The sequence below is a fragment of the Panulirus ornatus genome, chromosome 68 (assembly GCF_036320965.1).
Source record: "Panulirus ornatus isolate Po-2019 chromosome 68, ASM3632096v1, whole genome shotgun sequence".
In the NCBI taxonomy this organism is placed as follows: domain Eukaryota; kingdom Metazoa; phylum Arthropoda; class Malacostraca; order Decapoda; family Palinuridae; genus Panulirus; species Panulirus ornatus.
This window is the reverse complement of record NC_092291.1, coordinates 9,461,609-9,480,163: the sequence shown is the minus strand read 5'-3', so window position 1 is coordinate 9,480,163 and position 18,555 is coordinate 9,461,609. Positions and strand designations below refer to the sequence as shown.

The 18,555-nt window shown below is 37.1% G+C and overlaps 1 protein-coding gene across 3 annotated transcripts in view; it reads right to left on the bottom strand.

Annotated features, from left to right (window-relative positions):
* Positions 1-1,292: 1,292 nt before the first annotated feature.
* Arp2 (Actin-related protein 2) overlaps positions 1,293-18,555 on the bottom strand; it is a 29,551-nt gene continuing 12,288 nt past the window's right edge. For all 3 annotated transcript variants that reach the window (XM_071659760.1, XM_071659758.1, XM_071659759.1), the window contains 5 exons: positions 11,383-11,598; positions 10,642-10,802; positions 4,704-4,923; positions 3,940-4,173; positions 1,293-3,660 (listed from right to left, as the gene is read on the bottom strand). In XM_071659760.1, coding sequence (XP_071515861.1) covers positions 3,463-3,660; positions 3,940-4,173; positions 4,704-4,923; positions 10,642-10,802; positions 11,383-11,598 — 1,029 coding nt within the window. In that variant the 3' untranslated portion in view covers positions 1,293-3,462. The remainder of the gene's footprint in view (positions 3,661-3,939; positions 4,174-4,703; positions 4,924-10,641; positions 10,803-11,382; positions 11,599-18,555) is intronic.

Here is an 18,555-nt window from a genome sequence, read left to right as displayed (position 1 = left end):
TTTGTCATACACCAACGCCAGGGTCCTGATTTGTTAGGCTAATGCGTATATATATATATATATATATATATATATATATATATATATATATATATATATATATATATATGTGTGTGTGTGTGTGTGTGTGTGTGTGTGTGTGTATCATAGTCTTTCAAATACTTCGTCCAAAGAAAATCAAATTTGAAATTCGCACTCTTGGCATCTATCCAAAGATCGCCGCACCACAAAGCAGGTTGAGGTCCTTTTTATAAGAAATTTTCTTCGTCGTCACTACCTCCTTTCCTTTCGTATATATATATATATATATATATATATATATATATATATCTTTCATACCATTCGCCATTTCCCGCGTTAGCGAGGTAGCGTTAAGAACAGAGGACTGGGCCTTTGAGGGAATATCCTCATCTGGCCCCCTTCTCTGTTCCTTCTTTTGGAAAATAAAAAAAAAAAAAAAAATATATATATATATATATATATATATATATATATATATATATATTTTGATAATTATATATATATATATATATATATATATATATATATATATATATATATATATATATATATATATAATCAGTGGCTGCCATATTTCTGGCAAGTACCAAAGAATTTTGCACAATCACACTGGTCGCTCGTAGGTTACTGAGGCCTCCAGCATCTGCACTGACTCATCCTAGTTTTGGATTACCATCTACGGCCATCTAACAGAGCCTCAGAATTCAACTTGTGGCAAGAAATTATGTATAGCTGATGCAAACAGCATCCTGTAACATACGCATAGATTGATGCCTACTGTACCTACTACATAAGAAATCAATGGACCGACACCAGTAGCAAAAAAAAGGTTATGGTAGATGTTTTGTCCACATGCTCTGGCCCTAATTCATGCACAGCTCCATTGATTTGACTTTGCAATTTTCCTTAATTCCACCTGTTGTCTTCACATCTAATTTACTGTATGATTAGGTATTATGAGTGGTGAGAAAGTAAATAATACATCAGACAAAGCAGCCTTATCACGTCAGGATAATTCAACATTGGACAACTCCCCCTTCCTTGGGCAGTTCCCCATAAGGTTATGACTAAAGATAATTCTATTTGTGACATATCTATATACAACTGTAAGGAACTGCCCAAGTAGCCATTGACCACTGGGAAGGGGCACTGACCTAGAACTGCCAAAAAACCTATTTTTTTCTTTTTAGCTAACTGGAAGTGAAAGAAGGCACAAGAGACTGTATTGAATTATGGTGATCAGCAGAGAGGGTAGTACTAAACAGCTCAGGTAAATTTGTACAGGATATCAACAAAGCCTGCACTTTCAATTTATTAATCAAATACATCTGTCTCCCACTACATGAATTTTGCTTCCAATGCTCATCTCAAAAATCGTTCATACCTCCCTTCACAATGATTACTTACCGGTAATATGTGAATGTGTTGACACCTATCAACAAACAGCATTAGAAAAAGGAATGCTATATTTGATGCTCTGTCACAACAACATACTTTATCTTATTCAAAACATATCACGTTCATCTCGAATTCTTTTTGTAACCGGCTATGGTACTTAGCTAGAGCTCCAACATGTAATATACAGCTTCTTAATTCTAGTCAGTACTTTTCTATGCTAACAGGTACTGGAAAAATTACATGCCCAGCAGTCCTGAATGGGCAGAAAATTTTGCCAGGCAACTAGACATTCCTAATATAATTATATTATCACTGTAATGATACTCTTACAAATTCATTTGTATCAGTTAATATATCTAATAACTTGAATTTTCATGAGCAAAATTTGTGGGCATCTATAATGAAGGCAAATATAACAAATGACCTTTGAACAAATGGTTTACACATGATTTGTATGAAACTATATGCAACATTTTCTTCAAAATCATCTGTGTCTTGAAATGGAAGTCTATTGGTGATGAAGGTATAAAACATACAAACCAGAAATCATTCAACAGTAGTTGAATATAACCTCGCTATAATTTGAGAAATATCTAATTTATGTGTTTAACATAATATGGTCTCTCACCTGAGATAAATGGTATAATCTGCAGCTTGAAAGCCACTGAACTCCAGGTAACTGCCATCTCCTATAATGGAATTTATTTCATTTAACCCTTTAAGTCATTACCACATACAACACCCAGTTACTGTACATAGTTACTGTACATTTCTTGTCCTTAAGTCTTTAACCCTTACATCCATTAAAACTCATGAGATAATGTGATTCTCCAGAACACTGTTTTCAGGTCCCTCACTCACTTCATCATGTGACTCTAACGGGCAAAAGTATGTAACAGCAATTCTGAATGTGAAGGTTCTCTCAATGTGCTGTTTCAAAATGGTGGCTTAAGTTTGGTGTGGTTTAGAATAAAGACTCAAGGGAGTTCCAGACTGGAACAGACATCAGAGATATACACAGATGGACAGATTGTATGTCCATAACTTATCCACAGCTTAGAGCAGAAGGCAGCTTACATTTGAGTAAATATGGTATTGCCCATATTTGTCAGGCTGAGAGACAGAAAACTTTAACAACTTGACCAAGACTGAAAGAGTATAGAAAATGGAGTTACACTAAGAGCATATTCTAAAAATATGCCATCGGCATGATCCAACTAAAAATCTAAATATAGTTACCCTGTCGTTAGTAAACAGATTGCATCAAGAGAAACTAATGTAAACAAGTTTTATTCTTTAATGAAAAGTAAATTAATTACATTGTTACATTTTATGAGGGCAACAGATTTCTACATAATGCTGAATTCTATTGGATATCTAATGATGATGATGATCAAAAAGTACTTTTATGGATAAAGTCAACAACCTCACAAAAAAAAGTCAGTCATTGAACTTGTGCACTATTAGGGCCTAATTACCAACAGCATTCACATATATTTTTCAGTGCAAGAAAAACATATGGTAAGATTTCAAAAACAAAGAACACATTCAAAATTATTGTGCAACTGATAGAATATCATATTATTTACTAAAATGTACCTGTAATTCAAGGATTAGAACTAAAAGACCTAAAGAAAACACTCAGTTGACTAATGTCTTCAGTTTTAAAAATTACCACAAAATAATCATAATCATTTAAATAATGAGAATACAGTTTATGAAAGTAAATCACATGTCTAGTATTTACAGACAGTACCAATTAAAAACAAATCATTTCAGAAACCTACCTTGTTCTGTAGAAACCTGAGCTTCCAAAACAAAAAATGTGATCATTATAATACTGTCAGTAAACATTTCTTTCCCCAATCCACAGAATAATTTTTTTGACACAATATCTCAAACATCATGATTTATGCAATAAATTTTACATGTCCTCAGCAAAAAGGAGCCAAGGTCCTAAATGGGCACCAAGAGAGCAATACAGGAAGAATCACAAATTGCAATAACAATTACAGATCCAACTACTTCCTAAAACGGCCTCTCTTATGAAGCTCCACCAGGCATGAGCTTTTCTAATGCCGCTTGAACACCCTTTTCCTGGTATTCTTCTCTTGAGATCCAGAAGTTGTCTCTGTCTTTCATTACATCAGCCAAGACAGCTCCACCAATAAATACCATGTCCTTTCTCCGGGGAGGATCTTCAATCCTTATTTTTAGTTTAGACAATCTTTCTACATCACCCTGAAATTATCAGTATATGTAAATATATATATATATACAAAATGGATAAAAATAACTGTACAATGCTTAATTATCACTTATGTCAATGCCTTTCTATAAAATCGAAAATAAATACCAGCGTTAAGAAAATTATAATTATGAGATTATATAACATTTTCCTATAAATTGCAGTATGTATATATAATCAGACATGACATTTGTATAACTACTGAGATACACTGAATCACAGACATGCTTATGATTATCCTAACAATATTTCACATTCAAAACAAAACTTACCTTCAATACTCTCTCTAGATGAAGCTGTTTGAGTTCCCTTTCAAGACGTGAAGGTAATCCTGGATACATAGTTGACCCACCAGATAAAACAATATGCTTGTATAATTCTGGTCGAATATCAATATCACAGCGCTGAATAGTGTCAAAGAGGAGTTCAGCAATACCTTGGCCTTCAACGTTGATAAGATGAGGCTGAAACAGTGCCTCTGGAGCTTCAAATCGCTCCCCACCCACCTGTAATGTACAATTATGAAGAAAGTTATTTATCCTATCATTTTTTATTCAATCAATCCTTTTCATAACGCATATTGTCCTCTCACATTTCATTTCTAATGCATCCATCCACTTCTTTACATTACTGTTAAAGGCCCACACCCTAAAGATTCAGACACACAATAAGAAACTTGAAAGTTTGCCATAAATGATAAACAAGGTGCTTAATACTGGAACTATGCAACTCTGGCTGTAAGAGTACAGAAAAAGATGAGTAGTAACTGTGTCATATATGGATGGCAAAAACTGGTCATCAAATTTAGCTGAGAACTTTAAAATATTCGCGTAATAAAATTTCTTAAAATCTGAAGAAAATAAAGAGGTATTAGTCATCTTAAGCTTTGAATATATGAGAAAAAAGAAGCACCGAGCATAAAAACACACATTATATCTCATGGCCTATGACCAAGAGACCTAACTAAAAGATTAAAGATTTTTTTTAAATGAGCAAAATATGCTTTTAACAGAGTACTATTATCTATGTTGCTTACCTTAATGATGCGACCATCAGGCAGCTGATAATTCTCAACAAGGACAGTAGTTTCAGTTGCAAGCTTTTGCTCTTGTTCAATATTGTATCCTACATAGCATAATTTTTCCTTCATCATTCGCACTGTCTCAAAATCTGCAGAGTGGTTGAAGGCATATCCCCTGAGCAGAAGCAGCTTTATCATGTACATGGTGATGTCACGTCCAGCTATGTCTAATCTCCTGTCAACATTCATCATTTTGAGTAAAAATCTAATAATAAAAATCAGTAATCATAACACAATGCATAATTCTTACAAAATACACAATCTAAGAAAATACTTAGCTTTTCATAAGTTGAGAAACCTTTCCTCTCCAAGGTGGCTCACAGAGACATTAGATACATTTCTTAGAAATATACCATGTGGCACCCTGTTGACCTTCAAATTCGGTGAGGAGGCAGTAGGTTATGCTCATCCTTTACAACTGATTTAGTGGTACTGCAGCCACTGCTTAAACTAACAAGGTCTGCTCTTGGCCAATCAGCAACCAACACCAGACTGACATCACTGACCTACCTCCCACCGGGCACTCCAAGCTCATGGGTGTATCCTAGGTGGGCAATGTGGGCAGCTATCCCTTCTTTGAGCTGTACAACAAACTTACCGAGTAATTTTAATGATTAATACGTTCTTACAATAATTTTAATCCATTTAGTTTCTCAAGAGGAAAAAATAGATGTATGTGTGTGTGTGTGTGTGTATGTATGTTTGTATATTTATCAGTTTCATTGGTTTACACATGTGACCAAGGAAACAACTTTGTCAATTTCACCATCTTCCCAAAACAATGACAAATTTATTAAAACATTTTCTGTACCTACAAGAGCATATTGTTTCATCAAATATAACTCCCTTATTTATTGCTATCATCTGTTTTGTTACCAGATATTATTAGTTTATTCTGTTTCAAAACTGGTAACTGGTCTCACACAAAATTTACTTCTGCATGACAGATGTATTCAATTTCATGAGAATCTGACTTATACTGGTATATAATAACATCTACATAACTTAAAAATGTTAAGTTCTCTATAATACAAAGAGTTCTTATATACCACTTTTATTCTGAGGTTTTCATCACTGCCTTGTTAATTTTTTTTTTTTTTTTTTTTTTTTTTTTTCATACTTTGTCGCTGTCTCCCGCGTTTGCGAGGTAGCGCAAGGAAACAGACGAAAGAAATGGCCCCCCCCCCATACACATGTACATACGTCCACACACGCAAATATACATACCTACACAGCCTTCCATGGTTTACCCCAGACGCTTCACATGCCTTGATTCAATCCACTGACAGCACGTCAACCCCTGTATACCACATCGCTCCAATTCACTCTATTCCTTGCCCTCCTTTCACCCTCCTGCATGTTCAGGCCCCGATCACACAAAATCTTTTTCACTCCATCTTTCCACCTCCAATTTGGTCTCCCTCTTCTCCTCGTTCCCTCCACCTCCGACACATATATCCTCTTGGTCAATCTTTCCTCACTCATTCTCTCCATGTGCCCAAACCATTTCAAAACACCTTCTTCTGCTCTCTCAACCACGCTCTTTTTATTTCCACACATCTCTCTTACCCTTACGTTACTTACTCGATCAAACCACCTCACACCACACATTGTCCTCAAACATCTCATTTCCAGGACATCCATCCTCCTGCGCACATCTCTATCCATAGCCCACGCCTCGCAACCATACAACATTGTTGGAACCACTATTCCTTCAAACATACCCATTTTTGCTTTCCGAGATAATGTTCTCGACTTCCACACATTTTTCAAGGCTCCCAAAATTTTCGCCCCCTCCCCCACCCTATGATCCACTTCCGCTTCCATGGTTCCATCCGCTGACAGATCCACTCCCAGATATCTAAAACACTTCACTTCCTCCAGTTTTTCTCCATTCAAACTCACCTCCCAATTGACTTGACCCTCACCCCTACTGTACCTAATAACCTTGCTCTTATTCACATTTACTCTTAACTTTCTTCTTCCACACACTTTACCAAACTCAGTCACCAGCTTCTGCAGTTTCTCACATGAATCAGCCACCAGCGCTGTATCATCAGCGAACAACAACTGACTCACTTCCCAAGCTCTCTCATCCCCAACAGACTTCATACTTGCCCCTCTTTCCAGGACTCTTGCATTTACCTCCCTAACAACCCCATCCATAAACAAATTAAACAACCATGGAGACATCACACACCCCTGCCGCAAACCTACATTCACTGAGAACCAATCACTTTCCTCTCTTCCTACACGTACACATGCCTTACATCCTCGATAAAAACTTTTCACTGCTTCTAACAACTTGCCTCCCACACCATATATTCTTAATACCTTCCACAGAGCATCTCTATCAACTCTATCATATGCCTTCTCCAGATCCATAAATGCTACATACAAATCCATTTGCTTTTCTAAGTATTTCTCACATACATTCTTCAAAGCAAACACCTGATCCACACATCCTCTACCACTTCTGAAACCGCACTGCTCTTCCCCAATCTGATGCTCTGTACATGCCTTCACCCTCTCAATCAATACCCTCCCATATAATTTACCAGGAATACTCAACAAACTTATACCTCTGTAATTTGAGCACTCACTCTTATCCCCTTTGCCTTTGTACAATGGCACTATGCACGCATTCCGCCAATCCTCAGGCACCTCACCATGAGTCATACATACATTAAATAACCTTACCAACCAGTCAACAATACAGTCACCCCCCTTTTTAATAAATTCCACTGCAATACCATCCAAACCTGCTGCCTTGCCGGCTTTCATCTTCCGCAAAGCTTTTACTACCTCTTCTCTGTTTACCAAATCATTTTCCCTAACCCTCTCACTTTGCACACCACCTCGACCAAAACACCCTATATCTGCCACTCTGTCATCAGACACATTCAACAAACCTTCAAAATACTCATTCCATCTCCTTCTCACATCACCGCTACTTGTTATCACCTCCCCATTTACGCCCTTCACTGAAGTTCCCATTTGCTCCCTTGTCTTACGCACCCTATTTACCTCCTTCCAGAACATCTTTTTATTCTCCCTAAAATTTACTGATAGTCTCTCACCCCAACTCTCATTTGCCCTTTTTTTCACCTCTTGCACCTTTCTCTTGACCTCCTGTCTCTTTCTTTTATACTTCTCCCACTCAATTGCATTTTTTCCCTGCAAAAATCGTCCAAATGCCTCTCTCTTCTCTTTCACTAATACTCTTACTTCTTCATCCCACCACTCACTACCCTTTCTAAACAGCCCACCTCCCACTCTTCTCATGCCACAAGCATCTTTTGCGCAATCCATCACTGATTCCCTAAATACATCCCATTCCTCCCCCACTCCCCTTACTTCCATTGTTCTCACCTTTTTCCATTCTGTACACAGTCTCTCCTGGTACTTCCCCACACAGGTCTCCTTCCCAAGCTCACTCACTCTCACCACCTTCTTCACCCCAACATTCACTCCTCTTTTCTGAAGACCCATACTAATTTTCACCTTAGCCTCCACAAGATAGTGATCAGACATCCCTCCAGTTGCACCTCTCAGCACATTAACATCCAAAAGTCTCTCTTTCGCACGCCTGTCAATTAACACGTAATCCAATAACGCTCTCTGGCCATCTCTCCTACTTACATAAGTATACTTATGTATATCTCGCTTTTTAAACCAGGTATTCCCAATCATCAGTCCTTTTTCAGCACATAAATCTACAAGCTCTTCACCATTTCCATTTACAACACTGAACACCCCATGCATACCAATTATTCCCTCAACTGCCACATTACTCACCTTTGCGTTCAAATCACCCATCACTATAACCCGGTCTCGTGCATCAAAACCGCTAACACACTCATTCAGCTGCTCCCAAAACACTTGCCTCTCATGATCTTTCTTCTCATGCCCAGGTGCATATGCACCAATAATCACCCACCTCTCTCCATCAACTTTCAATTTTACCCATATTAACCGAGAATTTACTTTCTTACATTCTATCACATACTCCCACAACTCCTGTTTCAGGAGTATTGCTACTCCTTCCCTTGCTCTTGTCCTCTCACTAACCCCTGACTTCACTCCCCAGACATTTCCAAACCACTCTTCCCCTTTACCCTTGAGCTTCGTTTCACTCAGAGCCAAAACATCCAGGTTCCTTTCCTCAAACATACTACCTATCTCTCCTTTTTTCACATCTTGGTTACATCCACACACATTTAGGCACCCCACTCTGAGCCTTCGAGGAGGATGATCACTCCCCGCGCGACTCCTTCTTCTGTTTCCCATTTTAGAAAGTTAATACAAGGAGGGGAGGATTTCCGGCCCCCCGCTCCCGTCCCCTTGTTAATATGTCAACATTAATCAAATCCTGGACACATGCCTGTCCAAGCTCACACATTTTAGGGATCTAGGGCACCAAATCAAAGTGGTCATTAGACAGTGCCTCAAAAAGAAAAGGTTTTTCACCCCTCCAAACCTACCTTTCTCTCCTCTGCAGTCTATCCAATAAGCATAAGAGCAAACTTGCATGAAGGATAAGGGTTTGAGAAAAACTTTCAAATGAATAACCAAGGGAAAAAAGAAAAGTGAATCAGATAGAAACTGAAAACCGATTCCCATGGAGAAGGAATCCCCAGAACAATAAAAAAGATTCAAGATTTGCATATCACTCCTGTGCAGGGACTCTGCTAAATTTCTCTGCATCACTCCAAAACAAAAAGGATACTATTATCCGAATTTCTTTCCCATATAAAACCCAGATTTGGTGGATGTAAACCTAGAGAAGATCCAGAGTTTGAATACACAAAGGGAAGCCAGGAATGCCATTATTTAACCAATCTTTGAGGGAAAGGGAGATATCTCATTATATGAAGCATTGCATGAATACAAGATGACATTATCAGAGATGGAGGAGGGAACAAGATGGAGTGGTCATGGCCCTCACAAGCAACAGTAAGCCTTGTCATGGTAGCTATCCTTGCCTTTGCTCCCTTCTCCAAATCTGCTATTAGCATGGTCCTACAGGGGAGGTTCTGTGTATAAAACTGATAAAGTTTTCCTTACCCAGACTAGAGTACCCACAGAAGGATCACATGCCTGCAAGGGAACAAGGCCAGACCCTAACTGAACCTGGGCTGGGTGAGGCGACCAAAGTTCTAATTCCAATGTCCTGCATCCACACTTCTTCCAAGAAAAATGGGCACTGCTCCATTGCCCTTGCTTCAAAATGGACTCTCACAAGATATGCTCTTCCTGCAAGGTTGTGCCACAGAACAAAGTATTGATAAACCATTGACAAAACCAGCAACTGTCAGGGAATAAGAAGCGTCTGAAGAAATGCATCTGTAAAGGTAACAATCTCCACGTGGAGGGATCAGCAGCAGTGCCACCCTCTCTGCTGATATTACTAGATACTTTGGTCTTAGCTGTAATACAAGGGAAGTTAACCCTGAGGGGTGCCAAGATCCTCTGGTTAATGAGACTTTGATCTGATAGCAAGAAAGGGGAACATCAGGTCAACCAACCAAAACAAGAGGGAAATGCTACTCAAGATTCTACCTAGACCAAGATGTGAGCCTCCTATTAGTTACCAGACTTTCCATCAATCAGAGAACGGTATCTGAGAGAGAGAGAGAGAGAGAGAGAGAGAGAGAGAGAGAGAGAGAGAGAGAGAGAGAGAGAGAGAGAGAGAGAGAGAATCTTGGTAAAGCAACAGAAAAAAAAATTGCTACTAGTAGCCACTGGGTTCCAAGTGTAGGCCCAAATCACTACCATCAAAGGTGGAGAAAAACAAATATTCAAATTTGTTCTTGACTCTCTGAGTGAAGCTCCTCCCTATGTATCTTCTACAAGACACCAATGATACATGATAAAGCACCTTGATTCTTACCTAATCTGAGGAAGAGTGAAACCTTCATACACAGGGCAGATATGTGTTACACCATCACCAGAATCTACCACCACACCTGATTGTAGACCCTGGGCATACAAGGTTAGTACTGCCTGGATGGCTACAAAGGCCCCAGCAAAACCATATTTTTCAAACATCATCTGAAATACATAAAATCAAATATTACTTATGATATTACATACTACTCAAATATAAATAAATACAAGAGACAAATAATAGTTTTACGGATTTAGGCAACCATTTGACTGAAAATACACAATTTAGGTACGACGATCAATTACATAAAGACTACATAGAAATACACCTAGTTTTACATGCTTTACACTTTCTACCATAGACAGAAAAAATTTACAAAAATAACTTTTCTTCTTATGTGAATTGCTAAAGTCATGTGACTGAATTCATGTTGTGGCCCAAACCTTTGTTTTCAGAGCAACCTTGACACAACTAACTCAACCTTTTGATGCATGGGGCTCAATGACAATATAAAATTTGAGAAATTAACTAAAAGATATAAAATAAAAGTTAATAATTCTATTACATTAACAATTCATCCAAATGCTAACTGCTACATAATAATGTATCTAGAAACATGATAATCCAATAAAATCTATCTTCTAAGTGACAGGTCATATATGAGAGGCATATTTATACAAATCATACATTCTGTGGCCCTCAAAAAGGTCTAAAATTATGTTTTAAGACAGTAATTTGGCTTACCTCTAACATTTTCTCTCTATTTTTTGTTGGATTCATTGGTGGTTCTGTTAACATTATCTTACATTCACGAGGATTAAGGTTCATTTTCTCAGGCCCAAATGTGTAGTCCCAAACATGACACATATCATTCCAATTCTTGACAATGCCATTTTCCATTGGGTATGTAACTTCCAGCATAGATCGCAGTTTACTAGCTTCATCTCCCACCATGAGGTCCTGGATGTGAAAATGGCAAAATACTTGACACTGGACAGCTTGGTAACTTAATGATAAAACAAATAGATGTGACCTCTTACACAAATCATAAAGTTTACATCTATCCACTCAGTAAATAAGATATATGAAATTTACGTCAATATTCATCATATTTCAATCTGAATTAAGAAAATACTGTTTAAAGTTGATGGCTGTGGCTACTTGTATTAGTATCAGATACGGTATCATCAGTTACCTCATACTGAATCCTCAAAGGCATTCACGATACTTTCACTTAAAATTACAATTTCCTTCTACATTCCATCATAACTGTATCACTTTTAAGTAATAGATCAACTGATGATTGTAATATTCCCCCCAAAAATATTTCAAATGGTACGCAAGAAATATAACGAAGTCCAAGTGATAAATTAAGATATATTTCCTTTCATCTTCCTTTGGTTATATGACAACAATAATAAATTTCAAAATATCATTACAATACGCTTAAACTTAGCAAGGATATATGAAGATACCCTACCCACATGACCATAAATAAGCAAAAATAGCTTTCCTGAAGAGAGCATACAGCTAGCAAAAGTTTTCTTTTTCTGTATTTCACGGATGTAGCAATCCTACTGATAACAAGCAAAGTGAATAGTAATAAATATCTAAGTCTTGTGTCAGCATGCTGATGCTATAAGCATAGCGATCATCAGACTCTCAGTCTCTTCATTATCCCAGTAACAATTAGTGAACATATGACAGGAGCAATTTAAAAATACAAGCTTATAAGGTTGATGACAGAAAACAAGAGAGCTTCCATTTGTGTGGCTGGCCTTCCATCATTGCTTGACCACATTCAGAAGCAACACAATGAACATAATTTTTCAATTAGTATAACTACATATCTAACTGTGACATACATAATTTTGTTTTTCAGGTGGTCTACTAATTAATCTCTTTAATAACACTAACTGTTTGGGTGCTCTACTGATTAATCACTTTCATAACACTAACAAAAAATGGACAATGGTAGCATAAATTCTACAGCAGTGAAAAGGTTAGAACAGAAAAAAATCAACCATCATGGTACACAGCCAAATAAAACTGACCCACATGGACTTTATGGGAAAGGAAAAAAAATGCAAATAAACACGGCTCAACTAAACACAAAATCCACAACCAAAACACTGAAAGGAGGGGGTGGAAGCCTTGCAATTTTCTACAAATGACAAGAGGCATTATGAGCAGGGTATACACAAAATAAGATTTCAAGTAACATATCAACAAGGACTAAGATGTATTAATGAACCACTTTACCACAATAATTATTGCAAACGAGGCTGCAGGGAGAGCCAAAGGTATCTGATGACTAAGGATGGGAAAGAGAAGAGATTGAAAGGAGAGTATAAAACATAAGGAAGGAGAAAATTATGAAGAAAAAGGGAAAGAAAGGCAGTGAATGGAAAAAAGGAGGACAGAAGGGGCAGGTGGCACATAAGTAAAGAACTAGTGGGGAGAAATGAAAAGGAGGAAGAGAAGGAAGATGGCAGGAAGAGGAAGAGGGGAGACAGGTCAGGGGAGATAATCCTATTCACTCAAAAACTCAAAATATAAACCATATCATTTCCTTTGAACATCAATTCTTTCACTTGAACATTCTATTTCGGTGGACAAAAGTAATAGTCAACTTCACCACTTCTATATTCTATTCCTCTTTAAAATTACTTTTGACTTTTTTCTTTCCTCTCGAGATTCTGTTGTTCAACTTCTCAATTCTATTAACATACCTAGCATTACCTTAATTTTTTTTTAACCTCCTTATTACAGTACTGTTCTAGCTGAGTATGCCCCCTTTCCTCACAAGAATTTATTTTTTCAAAGCATTTCTCCTCACAGCAAGAACAGAAGCTGTAAACAGGGTTAATTCATCCTTGTATGGAGAGGTAGGGACATATTTGGGAGGCTTTTCCTCAACCTTTCTCATCTCAAGTCAAAAGCAGATATTTCATCAACTCATCCTCTCTTTCTTTAAACAAGAATCCCTTTCTCTCAGCTACTATGATAATTCTCTCCCTCTCTGGAGCTCTACAGTCTAAAAAGAAAGGATAGATATAATTCAAGCAAGGCAAGTAATAGAAGGTAAAGTATAAAGAACAATGTCAAATCAAAAAGAATCTCATCAACAATGACACAGAATTATCAAGTCTGGAATACTACCTGAAAATATTCCAGAGATATCAGACGATACTTTACAAATGTCTCACAAAGCAACATGAATGTCTATTTAATGCTATACAAGGAGATATTAAAAACATGCATGGATTGATCATAGAAGCATTCAGAAGAAGACTAGACTCATTGTTGAAGGCAATCCCAAGCCTTGAACAGATAGTTATTAAAGTGGTGAGAGAAACAGTGTACTGTAATTCACCATGCAAGATATGTCATTCGGGAAAAATCTTGTCACAGGTTCTCAAATATAGTAGGTACAGATATTCACTTCTACCCTTAAAAGCTGGCTGCTTGTGCATCCTAACTTACTTTAGCTCAATCAGCACCCAACAGGACACTGTCCCAGTGATAGTGTGTACAATGGAATTCACTGCTTTGCCAATTTGATGTTTGCCCACTTAATTTCACAAACAGAAAGCAAAACTCTTTTACTTCCTGATATTTCTCCTGAATCCTACAATCTGTCACAACTTATGTTTAATGTTTTTATGACAATTTACTGTTATCTATAAGCAGGAAAAACCATCAAATAAAATCATAGGCAAATTAAGTCACATTAAATCTCATAATGATAAAAGTTTTTGATGTATGCCTAAAGCATGAGGTGTTAACACATCAATTAATCGATTATTTGGTTAATGCAACATAGTTATGGAACTAGTCTTATCAAATAAAATTCTTATTAACTAATAAGATCTGTAAATTTCTAAAAAAAAAAAAAAAAAGTTTCCATGGAAAAGAAGTGACTGCATCACTCAGAAGCTACGGAAAAGCACAGTAAATCATTAATCTACATCTCTGTTTCTAAACTTTACAAAATATAGTAATATGGTAAACAAATGGAAAATAAAATGTATCAAGCAGAGTATGAAAAACAAACAACTAAGATTCAGAATTTTCAAAACAAAATTGCATGAGGAAAAACTTTTACCTGGTTTTTAATCTTCTTAGTTTCTTTTTCACATATGTGGATTACATGACATGTTTTTGAAATAATTCTAAATCTCTCTTATTCATACATACTCACCATTTCCCATGTTAATGAGATAGCACCAAGAACAGACAACCAAGTCAGAAGGATAAATCCTCAATTGGCCCCCTTCTCTCTTCTTTCTTTTCAAATAAAAAAAACAGTAGTGGAGGAACCCCCACCCCTTTGCTCTCATCCCTTTCAGTCACATTCTATGACATGGTGGGAAGAAGTGAGCAGTATTCTTTCTCCCCTATTCCCAGATTAAACTTAAAATCACAACATTTTTACCATCTACACCTAAGTGTAACAGACTACTCCAAATTCTACCTCAATATGCCATCATCACAAATTACTCCAAACTGCATTATGCTGATATGTGATGTAGTACGACTACTTTTCCTCTCACAATAGTTAACCATCTGTCATCACCCATCTGTTCCATACAAGTAGAGTTCCACACTCATGGGACCCCAACTCTTAAACTTTTTCTATCAAAAACTTTTTAAACTTTTGCATGCTGACTACATTCACAGTCTTACTACTTGGTTTCATCCATTCACTGAGTAAAATTACCTTTCAAAAGCACTTTTACATCTTATCCATATAGTTTTTTGCTTTATGTCACGGCCTGCAGTTGTTTTAACCAAGTATCTCTCAAAGAACTATTCACAGTTTAAATTATCAAGCTAGGTCTCTCCTCACTCTTCTCTTACAAGCAGACAAACTTCTAACTTTTCCCTGCAATGTAGTTCACTTATTTCTGGTGCCATCCTTATTACCCTCCTCTAAACCTTCTCTAGTTTCAGTTCTTTTTACCTCTTTTAGTGTAGTGACCAATTCTGAAAAGAATATTCTAGTTCTGGCCTAATGCAGACTGTGAACTGCCTGCTAAATATTTTCATATCCAAATACTTGAACAAATTTCTATTCTTACAAGCAGACGGCTTTTCATCTTTACTTTTCTTCTTATGAGGGACTTTGGTGAATGAATGATATTAACTCCAAAGTGTCTCTTACACAAACAGATTCCAGCAGTCTTAATATCCATACTGCGGCCTACTTTTGCTATATCCTAACCTAGGACTATGGATTTACTTCGCTGAATTTCACCAACCCTATATAAGACTAACATTGGACTTTGTCTAGGTCCCCTCGTAAACTTAAGCAGTCTATCTCAATTTATGTGACTTAAAACTTCATGTGTGTGTGTGTGTGTGTGTGTGTGTGTGTGTGTGTGTGTGCAGTGTATATACTTGTATTATGTAGCAACTAAATAATCTGACAGGGAAACAAGAGACAAGCAGGCCAAGACAAGACATTGTTGTAAACATCTACAGTTTTCAACTTTCTTTAAACACATACAAAGGACACTAGTTCTATGGCTTTTCATACTGGATCTAATTACAGACAGTAATAACAGTTCCTTACTGACAGTGACAAAAATTTTTAAGAAATGTGCAGTTCAGGTCAGTTAGGTTTAGGGGAAATAATCATCAGGTTACAAAAAAAAAAAAAAAAAAAAAAAAAAAAAAAAAAAATTTGAAGTATGAAAACTCTCTCTGAGGTAGTGCCTCGAAAGCCTTATCTCTAGGATCCATAGAGGTGAGAAAGCTCTTAATCCCCTGCCTTCTAATGAAATAAATGCCTCTCACCCCTAACTGACCAACTACGTAGTGCTAAAGGCCTCCTGACAGGGCGAGGGTCAGGTCAGCGACCAATCAACAACCTCAACTCTGTGATGACGTCATCAGCCACCGGTCACTGGTGCCAACCTTTCTTTAAACCCTTAGAACACATTCGTCAACATGATGTGGTCACCGTCAATTAAGAGTGACATTTTTTGAATGAAAGAGAGGAAAGTATACGATAAACAACCACTCAGGAAAAATGCTTATAGCATACCTCCTCAAAAAGAGTTTCTAAATTTCAAAACCAACATCTGTCTCCAGGGTTGGATTGTCCTATGAGCCTTGGAAACCTACTAGCTTAAAAGAGCCTAAAATAAAGCAATAAAACAGTACCTTAAGAGTTAGCAGTGGCCCATTAAGGTCCATCTGCCCCAACGCTGGCAACCCTAGTGCCATACTAGGCTGATTCTCCACATCAAGAGAAAGACAGGAAGGTATAGTTATCAGATATCTTAGAGAAATGCTAAAGACTTCTACTGCAGATTTCAGGTAAAGAAAAGCTCGAGAGAATGGCCAAAGGGGAGCTACCTTTCCAAAACCAAGAGCTTTATAATACAGACCAAGTTAAACCAATAAAACATATCTCTTAGTCCAGTTATGAGAAGTTTTACCAAGAGGTTTTTAACCTTCCAGGATACAGATAGATATTCTCCTCCATAGTCTCTGACAATCTTTACCAATTCTCTTAAAGATCTAAATGGGCAGCCTTTCAGAATTAAATCAAAACAGGGTATTTCTACATCTATTTCTTTAAATCATTGCTTTGTGATGCAGGTATATAAAAAAATAGAACGTAGAGTCATCATTTTTTCCAGTCATATACCTCTACCCACTTTTATGATGATAAAGCGTTAATAACAAAGAAGGTCCCCATGTGGGTTCTACTGCATCTTGATTAACTATCTTTACTTGTTAAGTTGGGGACCATCTAACATTTCTCCTTGAAAGGGGACTGAGAACTTCAACTCCAATCTGGGATGTTCCTAAATATATATATATATATATATATATATATATATATATATATATATATATATATATATATATACAAAAAGATTTTGTGTGATCGGGGCCTGAACATGCAGGAGGGTGAAAGGAGGGCAAGGAATAGAGTGAATTGGATCGATGTGGTATACCGGGGTTGACGTGCTGTCAGTGAATTGAATCAGGGCATGTGAAGCGTCTGGGGTAAACCATGGAAAGCTGTGTAGGTATGTATATTTGCGTGTGTGGACGTATGTATATACATGTGTATGGGGGTGGGTTGGGCCATTTCTTTCGTCTGTTTCCTTGCGCTACCTTGCAAACGCGGGAGAAAGCGACAAAGCAAAAAAAAAAAAAAAGAAAATATATATATATATATATATATATATATATATATATATATATATATATATATATATACACCTAAATGTCTGAACTAAGAAAGCCTTTAAAGTTCTGGAGCTGACTCCCAACTCAAAAGGAGCTATTTTGAAAAGATACCTCGTCTTATGGTTGGGCTGGACCCAAGATGAATATACAAGTAATATAAATTAATTCAACTATATATTAAAGAGCATACTAATCAAATTAGAAAAGAAATCTACCCATGGTAGGGTGGAAGAGGCCAGAACAAAAAAGAAGACTGGAAAAGAACATCTACAAATATCAAGGATCCAGAGAATTTTGAAGATTAGAGCTAATGGCTTAGGGGCAATAATATCATCACTAACTGGAGGGTGCTGACTTATCAGTGGGCAGACCCAAGCCAAGCCAGAAGGCCACTGGCACTGAACAGGTGGTTAGCAAGGGGTGACACACATCTACCCCACACCAGAAGGAAGGGGGATATGAGGTTTGTAACCCCCTTGGACCCTGGAGGTTTTCTGATGGTTCACACAAATATTCAGCCCTGGAAAGCAATTAAAGGAAACAAAATATATCTAAGTCTATACACTTACCTCTGCAAAAAACATAAATTTGTCTATATACACACACCCAGACACCTCTCCCACCCATGCATGGAACAGTCAAACCTGTACATGGTTTCTCCTATCACCTTCTGTATCAGAGATAAAGAATTACTTGCATCATAAA